Source organism: Indicator indicator, chromosome 34 (assembly GCF_027791375.1).
Source record: "Indicator indicator isolate 239-I01 chromosome 34, UM_Iind_1.1, whole genome shotgun sequence".
NCBI lineage: Eukaryota > Metazoa > Chordata > Aves > Piciformes > Indicatoridae > Indicator > Indicator indicator.
Window position 1 is genome coordinate 4,154,477 of NC_072043.1, and position 12,465 is coordinate 4,166,941.

The 12,465-nt window shown below is 48.0% G+C and overlaps 1 protein-coding gene across 2 annotated transcripts in view; it reads right to left on the reverse strand.

The window, feature by feature from the left end:
• ARHGAP32 (Rho GTPase activating protein 32) overlaps positions 1 to 12,465 on the reverse strand; it is a 137,297-nt gene that overhangs the window by 72,308 nt on the left and 52,524 nt on the right. For both annotated transcript variants that reach the window (XM_054395651.1, XM_054395650.1), the window contains exons 6-7: positions 1,120 to 1,257; positions 511 to 603 (exon numbers count right to left, since the gene is read on the reverse strand). In XM_054395651.1, coding sequence (XP_054251626.1) covers positions 511 to 603; positions 1,120 to 1,257 — 231 coding nt within the window. The remainder of the gene's footprint in view (positions 1 to 510; positions 604 to 1,119; positions 1,258 to 12,465) is intronic.

Here is a 12,465-nt window from a genome sequence, read left to right on the forward strand (position 1 = left end):
GCTAATGGCAAGAAAAAACAGTAGGCAGGCAACACAGAATCCCAGAATGGGGTTTGGAAGGAACCTCTGGAGATCACCTAGTTCAACCCCACTGCTAAACCAGGGTCACCCATAACAGCTTGCCCAGGATCACAATGTCCAGATGGGTTTGGAAACTCCAGAGCAGCAGTCTCCACAATCTCTCTGGGCAGCCTGCTCTGGGGCTCCAGCACCCTCACATCAAAGATTTTTTCCCTTGTGTTCAGGTGGAACCTCCAGGGTTCCATATTGGGCCCACTGCCCCTTGTTTTGTCACTGGGCATCACTGAAAAGAGTCTGGCCCCATCCTCCTGCCCTCCAAGGGTCCTTTAGCTCTTGCTGAGCGTGAAGAAGATCCCCTCTCACTCTGCTCTTGTTCAGGCTGAACAGCCCCACGATTAAAGTCCCTCTGGCAAGGCAAGAGAGCACAACTGTGGCTTAATCTGCTGCTAAGGTCAGGAGACAAAGAATAACCTGAGCTCCATCCCATACCTCCATCCATGTGAGAGCAGGCCCACAGTTGATCTTGTTGCCTGCGATGGCCGAGAGCCGTGACAGGTAAGCCATCAGCATCTGGGTGACAAGCTGCAACAGAGACAGACAGGCAGAGTTTTTTTTGTTAGTACTCCATAGAAAGCCTTCTTCAGATGTGGAGAGACCAAAACTTATCTTTTGGCACAGGCAAACCATAGAGAAATAGATGCCTTTTGGCAAGGAAAAGCAGGGTCACCTACAGTAGAGTGCCCAGGGTCACAATGCCCAGCTGGGTTCTGAAAGTCTCCAGAGAAGAAGAATCCACCACCTCTCTGGGCAGTCTGTGCCAGTGCTCCAGCACCTTCAAAGTAAGAAATCTCTTTCCTGTGTTTGGGTGGAACCTCACTGGTTCCAGTTTGTGCCCCTTTCCCCTTGTCCTGTTACTGGGCACCCCTGAAAAGAGTCTGACCCCACCCTGTGTATGGTGTTCACGGCCAGGTTGAATGAGGCCTTGAGCAACCAGGGCTGGTGGGAAGTGTCCCTACCCGTGGCAGGGGGTTGGAAGATCTTCAAGGTCCCTTCCAACCCAAGCCATTCTCTGGATCCCTGCAGGGTTTGCTGCCTTACCTCTGGACTGTCCTTCAGGGCATCGGAGCGGGGCAGCTCGGCGAGCTGGGAGAAGCGCCGGTCATAAATACAGAGGTGAAGGTGCTTGTCAAGGACTCTGAAATCTTCATAGCTCCTCTTCACAATCCAGCTCCTCCCCTGCACAAACAGAAAAGACAGACCACGTTTTCAGGAGCTTCTCTCCAGTTTGGGTTAGATGAGGAAAACACAACTGTGAGCAGAAAGAGCTGAGAGCTCTCGTTGTTGTTATTAGAAGAGGAGGCTGAGGGAAGACCTTCGCACTCTACAACTCCCTGAAGGAGGTTGTGGGGAGAGGTTGGAGCTGGTCTCTTCTCTCAAGAAAACAGCAATAAGACAAGAGGAAAAGGCCTCAAATTGCATAGCAGAGGAGGTTTAGGTAGGAGATTAGGAACAAGAGTGGTCAGGCACTGGGACAGGCTGCCCAGGGAGGTGGTGGAGTGCCCATCCCTGGAGGTGTTCAAGAAACATGGGGACATGGCACTCTGGGGCATGGTTTAGTGGTCATGCTAGGGTTGGGTCAACAGTTGGACTCATGATCATAGAGGTCTTTTCCAACCTTAATGATTCTATGAAAGGGTTCTCAAACAATGGAAAAGGCTCCCCAGGGAGGTGGTTAAATCCCCATCCCTGGAGGGGTTTAAAAGAGGCAGAGATGTGGTGCTAAGGCACATGGTTTACCACCACCCTTGGCAGAGTTAGAGAATGGTTGGATTGGATGATCTGAAAGGGCTTTTCCTACCAAAAAGATTTTATGGCCACTCTTCTCCAAGTACTTTAACATAATGGAAGTGCCTTAGTAGCATTTTTCTGGTTTAACTGGAGGACAATTCATGCTCAAGGCAGCTCTCAGTGATCCTGTTATTAATTCTATCACCAATTAGTGGGATGTGCCCTACCCAAAGCTTTGAACTTCCACCTGTCCTACAAGGATCTGGCAGCTTTTTCATACTGGAATTGCCTTAGCAGAGACGCAAATGACAAAATGGTTTTATAAACAGCATGAAATTAGATTCTACAGAGACAGGAAAAGATACAATCAGAGATCTGAAGGTAGAATTGAAGCCTATAAAATTTCTGGCAGGTGCCCCAGGCAAATCTTCAGCTGAAGTAAAAAAAAAAAAAAAACAAAAAAAAACCCCAAAACCAACAAACCACCAACCTGTGATGACTAACACTAGCTGAAGATTTACTCCTTGAGGATTTAATTTCCCCAATTAATACATTGACAAGATACATCCTGCTGCAGGGGACAAGGAAGGGACCGTGGCAGCTCAGTGTGATTTGCTTTGTGAAGCTTTTCCTATCTGATGATGCTTCTAAACTCTTCATGGTCTATTATGATTGATGAAAGATGTAATAATGCAGCAGTTTACAGGTCAAAGCACTTTATGAAGAGTCATTAACCCTCTCAGCCCCTCAAATGAGGCTGTTCCTGTTTTAGAGATGTGGACACTTGCTTCAGACCACTCCAACACCTCCCCACAGAGCTTCCCCACCTTCCAGTTCAAGTGCAAAGTGATTTTAGAGTGAATCACAGGAGTGTTTAGCTTGGAAGAGACCTTTCAGATGATTGAGGCCAGCTGTTAACCCAGCACTGCCAGGGCACCACTAAACCATGGCCCTCAGCACCACAGCTACACAGCTTTGAAACCCCTCCAGGAGTAGGAACTCCACCACTGCCCTGGGCAGCCTGTTCCAGACTTGACAACCCTTCTGGGGAAGGAATTCTTGCTCACAACCAACCTAAACCTCCCTCGGTGAATGCTGAGGCCATTCCCTCTCATCCTATATCTTGTTCCCTAAGAAAAGAGACTGACCCCCACCTCACCACAGCCTCCTCTTCTCCAGGATGAGCAACCCCAGTTCCCTCAGCTGCTCCTCCCCAGCCCTGTTCTCCAGACCCTTCCCCAGCTTTGTTACCCTTCTCTGGACCTGCTCCAGCCCCTCAATGTCCTTCTTGGGTGTGAGGGCCCCAAAACTGAATCCATGGGGCAGCCTCACCACTGCCCAATACAGAGGGACAACCACCTCCCTAATCCTGCTGGCCACAGCATTGCTGATCCAAGCCAGGGTGCTGGTGGCCTTCTTGGCCACCTGGGCACATGCTGGCTCATCTTCAGCTGGCTGCCAACCAAACCCCCACAGGTCCTTTTCCACCAGCCAGTTTCCAGCCACTCTGCCCCAAGCCTGGAGCATTCATGAGGTTGTTGTGACCCAACTGCAGGACCCAGCACTTGCCCTTGTTGAACCTCATACAAGTGACCTTGGCCCAGCCAGCCAGCCTGCATGGATCCCTCTGACATCCCAGTCCCAATCCTGCTAGACTCATTTTAACAAGCACCATGCCAAACCCTGCAAGGCAACTGTGGATGTAAACCCTGGAATGCACCAAGCTAGACCTTTTGTGTCACACTCATTTCAGACAACTCCAGCCCATGTGTCCACACCCCTGTGCTCAGAGCAGAAGACATCACCCCTCTTTCACAAGCCTACGAAGAAGGCTCTACACAGGACAGAAACACTTTTGTCATTTCCATGGCTGATGTCATTTTAGCTTCCCGTTTAAAGGAGAAAACCCCAAACAAGGAGTGCAAGTGGAATGATCCTCCTGAAGGTGACAGCCTGTCCCATTTCTCCATCTTCTGCAGCTCTGTGGTTCCTGCTCTCAAGGAGCTGCCTGCACGACCTTCGGCTGCGGGAGGTTTAGTCACCGGCGTAAGAAACGACAGGAAAAGAAATGGCTGCAACCCTGCCTCTGCTTCTGAGCAGGACATCTCCATCCCATCTCATACCCTGCCCACACAAACCTGCTTGTCAGACGATCCCAGGCTGTCACTAATTCCGTGACATTTTCATTCTCAGCCTGGGGCTGTGCAATCTCTTCTTGGGATGAGTTAAGACAGGCAGGGTTAAATTTACAAGCTAGCAATAGCTGGGGGTCAGCAAACCACTGCTCCAAGTGACAGGGTGTGCAGGACCAGCCATGGACAGCACGGACATTCAGCCAGCTTTCTCCTTGCTTCTGATGAAACCCATCCTACACCATCACACTAACGAGGCTGCTAATAGCTAAAGGAGGCTGATTAACGAGCAGGGGTGGCTTACCTCACCACAGCAGAGAGGTTTCTTGCCCCACCATCTCTCTGGGAGCTTCTTCCTGAGCTGCTGGACAACTCGTGGAGCAAGCCCCTGAGCTGGCACAGTGGGAGCTCAGTGCAGAAAGGTAACCCAGAACCTCCTGCACCTTCAAGCTGCAGCAGCTCAGCAGCTGCTAAGCAACCAGCCGAGCTATCCCTGCGGAAGCAGAAACAGCCTCCATAAGAGGGGTGGTGCCCACGTCTGGAGGCCAGAACCACTATCACCATTCCCAGGGAAGTCAGGCCAACATCTGCAAACACAGCCCTGGATCTCAGGGTCTTGTGCCAAGGGATTGCAGGATACCAGTGGGAATGGAACCTGCTCGTTCTACAGTCACATTCCTCAGGGCTGCGAGTACAGAACACAGGTTTGGGAGCAACAATTCATAGATTCACAGAATGGTTTGGGTTGGAAGGGACCTTAAAGATCATCCAATTCCAAACCCCCTGCCATGGGCAGGGACATCTCCCACTAGCCCAGGTTGCTCAAAGCCTCATCCAACCTGACCTTGAACACCCCCAAGGGAGGGGGCATCAATGACCTCCCTGGGCAACCTCTTCCAGAGTTTTCCCAGCCTCACTGGAAAGAATTTCTTCCTCATCTCCAGTCTGAATCTCCTCTCTTCACACTTCAATCCATTCCCTCTCATCCTGTCACTCTAAGCTCTCCCCAGTTCTCCTGTAGCCCCCTTCAGGTACTGGAAGGCTGCTCTAAGGTCTCCCTCTAGCCTTCTCTTCTCCAGGCTCAACAGCCCCAACTCTCCCAGCCTGTCCCCATAAGGGAGGTTCTCCAGCCCTCTGATCATCATCATCATAACCAAGATTTCCATCCAGCAGAAAGTTATCCCAACCCCCCCTAAAATGGGAACATTTCCCAGTATCCTGCAGGGCATCTTCTCAAGGATTCAGACCTTCAGTCCCAAACCTGGGTACGACAGATTTCATAAATCAAGCCTCATATGGAGATTTCAAGAAGGCCATAAAACAGCTTCATGATCTTTAAAAGGAAAAACTGAGCAGTGACTTAATAAACCAAAGTGGGTTTTGGGAATTTCCTTTGACAGGATGACACAATGAAAAGCATCATGGGAATGATGGAATTCCTCACAAAATGGAAAACCTGGGCTCTTTCCATGCTACAGTTTGACCTCTTCTCCTTTCCTCCTGCTTGCTGTGTAGGATTAAAGGTACGATGAAAGCTTGGTGAGACTTCAGCAGGCTGCAGAGAGCTCCTGGTATTTTTATCAAGGCAAGAAGAAACAGGATGCTAAAAAAATGATGGGAGATTTCTGAGCTGATGATTTAATTCCCACTGAGACAGAGACTTGAGCCTCCCATTAGTTAAAGCATTATACCAGGATCACCCACCCTAAAAAGCCACCCAAGCTTCACATCCCATGAGAGGAGATTCAGAGGGACAAGGAGCCCAAACACCAGCTGCACAAGGAGTACCTGATCAAATGGCCTAAGGAAATGTTGGACTGGGAAAAATCACACTTAAAAGGAGGGCATTTCTATGATTGTAAACCATCCTTTGCATTTTCATTCCCATAGTAACAAAAATCCATCTTTGCTCCAACAAAGCCTTCGACCGACCAGTCCAAACCCCTCAGCTCTAAGAAGGGCTCCCACAAGCTGAAGGCCAACTCCATCCAGGGATATTTTCATGTGGATTTAACTGTCTTCAGTTTTCTGGCAAGAAGCAGTCCTTCTCCAATCAACAGTTCACTCAGAAGCATCCAGCTACACAAAAGAAGTTCACTTGTGGTCAATATGTGTGAAATGATCCCCTTACAACCCAAGCATGCCAACATTGTCTGCTCATGATGCAACAGAACCCTCGACCTGCCAACATCTGTGCAGGGAGGATCCCTTTCTGTCCATCACTGCCCCTCACAGAGCTCCAGCACACACAGCTTTCCTGTCCCACGCTCTGACCATGTTTGCTCTCTAGCACCTAAGATTTATTTATTTTTGAGGCAGGGACAGACCTTTCTTCTCTGGTTCAAATGCTTATTTCCTGAGAGGATTCACATGGATGCTCTCATGAACCTCCACCAGTCCACATGGAAAAGGAGACCAACAAATGAGACGAAAATCTATGGCAAAAGTCACTGCAGTTTGACCCCACTGTAAGAAAACATCACAGACTAAATAGCTGGAAAATAGCCAGCAGCCACCAGTGGAGGTGAACCCTGCCATGGGGGTGACTTCTCCAGCTGTCTGGGGCTTGGGTTCTGGATGTTATTCCAACATGACCCTTCTGCCCTTTTTCTATTTCAAGTCACCCTGGAAAATGGCTTCGAAATTTAGTCAAAACAGAACATGAGGCTGATGGAATCCATCACTTTGAATTTAGCCAGGAAGTGTTTTTAGCTGGTGGCTTTAGCTAAGCTTAAGTTTGTTTACCAGAAGGTCCTGGCTGATGGCAGGGCTTCTGGGGAGTTATTGGAACTTTGGGGAAATTAGAAATCTTTACAAATTGAAAGGAGTTTGCACTAAGGCAACATGAAGCTGCTCCTCCAACCACAGTGGATCCTGCTTCATTTCTGAATGGATCAGAGCACCAAAGAATCATTTTGGTTGCAAGAGACCTCTGTGATCATTTGAATCCAACCATCAACCCAACACCACCATGGCCTCTAAACCATGTCCCAAAGTGCCATGGCCATGTATTTCTTGAACATCTCCAGGGATGGGGACTCCACCACCTCCCTGGGCAGCCTGTTCCAATGCCTGACCACTCTTGCAGTGAAGAAACTTTTCCTAATCTCCAACCTAAATTTCCCCTGGCACAATTTCAGGGAGAAGAGACCAATCCCCATCTCTCTCCAACCTAGGCAAAGGCTCAGCTGTCAGAAGATGAAGGGAACATCTGGATGGATGGATTGTAAGGCAGAAGGCAGAGAAGAAAGTTCAGTGTAGTTATGTGGCGAGTCCTTAATAACCTTATTCCACAGAAGAAATTAATCTCTTTCAACACTAATTATCAGTTTATTATCAATTAATTGCAATCAGCAGGAAAAATGAGGATTTAATGGCAGCCACTGCAGCTGTTCCCCACTAAAAATTACAATTCCTTCCACTCCTTGATTCCAGTGAGAGACAGGAACACTAAACCCACACATGGGACCACAAGGCTGCCCAGGAGCTGGTCAGAGTGCCAGCAGAGTCATGCTAGATGGTGGAAGCTCACCACAAAGAGGTGTATGTGGCCTTCTAGGTGCTGCACTGACAGCAGCCATCACCTCCCACAGGTGCCCTCTCTGGCACTCAGAGTGGATCAATGGGCCAAGGCCAGTGGGATGAGGTTGGACAAGGTCAGGTGCTGGGTCCTGCACTTGGATCACAACAACTTAGCAGGGGTTTGCACTGGATAATCTGCAGAGTTCTCTTCCAACCCCCACCATGGTGGGATTCTAGGATTCACAAAATAACAGAAGCTTCAAAGCATGGAAATCACTAAACCCATGCTGGGACATCTTTAACTAGAGCAGGCTGCTCAGATCCCATCCAACCTGACCCTCTATGCCTCTTTTTTTTTTTTCTTACTCTCCTTTACTAATCTCCTTGTCCTACATTTCAGGTCCAATCAATCTGTTGTCTGGAACTCCAGATGCTCTTCCAAGCTTTATGAACTTTATTTACATGCAAGTGGTTCAGGTCTGAGGCATCATAACTCACACACTGCCATTCTCCTGATGGCTGTTCAGCCACCTAACACCTACCACTACTCCTTGATCAAAGTACCTTTGCAGGCCACAGAGCAGCTCCCCATGGAGGTGGTTGAATCCCTATCCCAGGAGGGGTTTAAAGGATGCAGAGATGTGGTGCTGAGGGACATGGTTTGACACCAGACTTGGTGAAGTTGGGTGCTGGTTGGACTTGATGATCTTGGAGGCCTTATCCAACTGAAGCAATCCTATGATCCCATGAAACTACTCTGGACTCTGTCCCAAAGGGCTCTCAACTTCCCCAAGCTGCTATTAAAATGGATTTATGTTAAACTTCTCTATCAGGAACAAACATCAAGGCAGCTAAGAAAAACAGGAACATCCACCACAATCCTCCTCTTATTTTGGATTTGGCCCAAGGCCAGCTCTTGAAGAAGTTGTAAAACAAGTCAAATTGCAAAGTTGTCCTCTGCAATGCATCCAGACTTGTTACTTATGGGGCAGGATCCAATGCCTCTGCACAATCAAGCCAACTGTGCTCTTCAATTAGTGGCTGGGCCCAGCCTTGCCTACAAAGCACCACATGACAAGCAGAAGCTCTGCCAAGAGGCATCACTAAGAGCAAGAAACCACAATCACTATCCTGTCCTCTTAGCTTTCAACAGTGATCTTCACTCTTGCTTCAGTACAACACAATTTGGATACAAGAAGATTGATTGAATTCAGAGCTTGCTTTCTGAAGGCAAGATGCCCAAAGGACATGACAGGAACAAACCACCATGTAATTGTAAAAGATTCTGCTGCTTAAAAAAACCTTTTCATGGCAGCACATCCCTGTGAGAGGCTATTTCAGTCACAGAAGTCATTTTTCCTCTTGTTCATGGTCAAGCATTGGAAAAGGCTGCCCAGGGAGGTTTCTTCTCCCACTTCAGTTCTCTATAAGGAGCTTATAGTGAGGGAGATATTGGTCTCTTCTCCCTGGTGATAGGATGAGAGCAGCCTCAAAGTGCACCACGGGAGGGATAGGTTGGAGATTAGGAACAATTTCTTTCCTGCAAGAGTGGTCAGGCATTGGAACAGGCTGCCCAGGGAGGTGGTGGAGTCACAATCAGGAGGTGTTCAAGAAACCTGTGGCCATGGCATCTAGCAGCTACATGGACACACAGACCTCAGAAGGCATTGGTAGGGGCAGGAGACTGCAGTCAGACTTCAGAACCTTCACCTGAATTCATTATTTAATAGAGGAGCCAGCTTTTGTTCAGCAAAACCTTTAACCAACAAAGGCAGAAAATTCTGTGCTAAGGAAGGAGAAGCACAGTAATGGATACTCCAAAAGTAGATTTTGAGGTGAGTAGGATCCAGCTTGGATGCTCCACAGAGATGGATTCCATCAACAAAGAGGAGACCAGATTTTTTCTGTTCTTTTTTTTTTCCTCTCAGACACACAAGTATCTAATTGTGTGTTAGAACTTGGGCCCAAGACATTTGTTTGAGGACCTTCACAGGAAGACAGTTGGTGGCACTTACTCAGTAAATGTTCTGTAGGTGTTTGAGCTTCCCTCACACATGATGAAAACTATTAATAAAGAAGAAGCCTTTAAGACAAAACCCAATCATACAAATGTTTGACTCAAAACTCCTCCTGCAAGCAATTAGTGGTTTTGAGTCTGGGCTATCAGAGCAGACAGGACCAGCAAACCATACTTCAGACATTAGCAGTCTGAGTAAGACATCTGCTTCTGTGACAATATATTCCACTCTCTTCTCCCCACAAACCACCCAGGATGGGGAGTCCTGCCTGTCCTTCCTCCTGGGAGCCCAGTTTTTCCTGGCATTCTCACTGCTGCCCTTGGAAGCACTCATTGCTGCAACCACACTTCCAGCCAGGGAATGGTGGCTGGGGGCTGCCTACAGAGCTTGGCAAATGCTGTTCTTCAGAGAGAAGATTGTGGGGCTTGGTCTCTTCTCCCAAGTAACGAACGATAGGACAAGAGGAAATGGCCTCAAGTTGCACCAGGGGAGGTTTAGGTTGGACACTAGCAACAATTTCTATCCTGCAAGAGTGGTCAGGCACTGGAACAGGCTGCCCTGGAAGGTGGTGGAATCCCCATCCTTGGAGGTGTTCAAAAAACGTGTGGCCATGGCACTTTGGGACATGGTTTAGAGGCCATGGTGGTGTGGTGTTGCTGGTTGGACTTGATGATCTTAGAGGTCTTTTCCAACCTTAATGATTCTATTATAAGCTACCAATCTGGAATCTCCTGCAGGGCAGAGCTGGGAGATGCAAGTGGCATACATTTGCATCAGTGTCTCCATCCAGTACATCAGAGACCTGATTCTATCAATCAAAACCAACACAGAGCAGACACCAGTGGCTGCCTACAACCCCAGTTCCCTCAGCTGCTCCTCCCCAGCCCTGTTCTCCAGACCCTTTCCCAGCTTTGTTGCCCTTCTCTGGACCTGCTCCAGCCCCTCAATGTCCTTCTTGGAGCGAGGGCCTGAAAAAATGAACCCAGGATTTGAGCTCTGGCCTCACTATTGCCCAGTACAGAGGGATTATCTCTGCCTTGGTCCTCCTGGTCACACCACTCCTGATCCAAGCCAGGATGCTGTTCTCCTTCTTGGCCACCTGGGCACAGCTTGACTCATCTTCAGCTGCTGTCAACCAACACCCCCAGGCCCTTTTCCACCAGGCAGTTTCCAGCCACTCTGCCCCAAGCCTGGAACATTCATGGGGTTGTTTGTGACCCAAATGCAGGACCCAGCACTTGGCTTCGTTGAACCTCATCCCACTGGCCTCAGCCCATCCAGCCAGCCTGGCCAGATCCCTCACACCACCCCTCCCTGGATTCTATCCTTGTCTGTTTCCTACACAAACCCCAGACTCTAACATAAAGACATTTTCCTCCCTGGCAGAAACACACGTGGCGTTCTGTCTGCACTCTGGAAAAGTGCAAACTCCAAACATTATTCCTTTTCCCTACAATCTTGCCTCAAATTGCAAGCATTTGCAGATTGTTCCATCCCTTCTTTTATCACGGAAAAGGATTTTTGTCTGCCTTTATTGTAGGAACAGCAACCCTGCAGTAACTGAACATGAGAGTGAGCTCAAAATTCACATTAAACCATGCAATCTGACTTGGAAAAAAAAGGAAAATCCATTTACATGGCTCTAAAAAACCCCAAACCGGACCAGATCCTCCTATCATCAACTCTTTCCAAGATCATTTCAACCCCTAAAACTTTGTATTTTTGCCTGTTTTCATGTTTACATTTGTTCCAAAAGCTCAAACAAATCCCAGCTTTCTACTTTGCTGAGACACTTGGAACAACTCTCTCTATATTCCCACTTCTTCTTAACAGCTAATAAACTGGATTAATATTTTATTGTTGAGGTCTCTAAGAAAAGCTGAATACAGACTTAATTCCTCCCCCCCCAGAACCTCACACAAAGCTTCTCCTTCCCAAGCTGACTTGCAGCAGAAACAAATCACAAATACAACTCCAAACCCCCCTTTTTATCCCCCCCCACCCCCAAACCTTATCTGGGAAGGTTTTGCAAAACAGGCATCAAACCCAATAATTCTCTTTACACCACTGAAATTATCCTTACAGATGGGAAAGAGTGGGATAGAATTTCCTTAGCCTGAATGCTGAGCCAAACCCAGCTGAGCCTGGGTGTTTGCAAAAAAAAAAAAAAAATCTAACGCTCTAAAGCTTTGGGTTTGTTGTCTGCTCTGGAGTGAAATGACAAAATAAATGTCTTGTGCTGGCCCACACCACACAGAGGTTTTATCAGTGCAGGCCAAACTGGCCAAGGCACAGCATTCAACCCCAAAACTGGGACTTTTAGCCTATTTTCTTCCTGGTCTCTAATCTGAAGTGGCCAGAGGTTCTTGCTTTTCCAAATCACAAAGATCCTGAAGCTTTCAAATTGAGCTTTAACTGCCAGAATTCCTTTTCTCTGTGTCCATCTGAGGAATGAAGGAGACTTCTACAGGCTGCTGCAGCAGGATGAACACCAATGCTAGCAGCAGCAAGCCAAAAGGTGAGCAACACGAAATTTGGTTCACAGAGTTTTTGGGGGTTTTGGTTTTTTGGTTTTTTTTTTGCTCCCTCCTTCAATATTTTTGGCCTGATACAGCTGCATCCTGCCAAAATCTCTCCCCACTGCAATATCATTCCATGAGCTATTTCACACCTCCCATCCAACCTTTCTGTGGGGCCAAATCCATCCAGACACCGATGGTATCCAACATGTGACGGAATGGAATCTTTCCCTGGACATTAGGAGAGGCCATGAGATGTCAGGGGTGAAGCATCTCCATGATGCTCAGCTGTGCAGCTCCTTTCCATGCCTTTCCCTTCATTGAATCCAGATGCCACAAGTTTCTCAGCTTTAAAGTAGCTGAGAGATGGGGACATGGATGGACCTGCAAGAGGTGAGTCACAGACTTGGGGTGGGGAGAAGTTCCAGCTAGCCAGAAGGATGACTTCAAAAAAGAAAGTAAAAA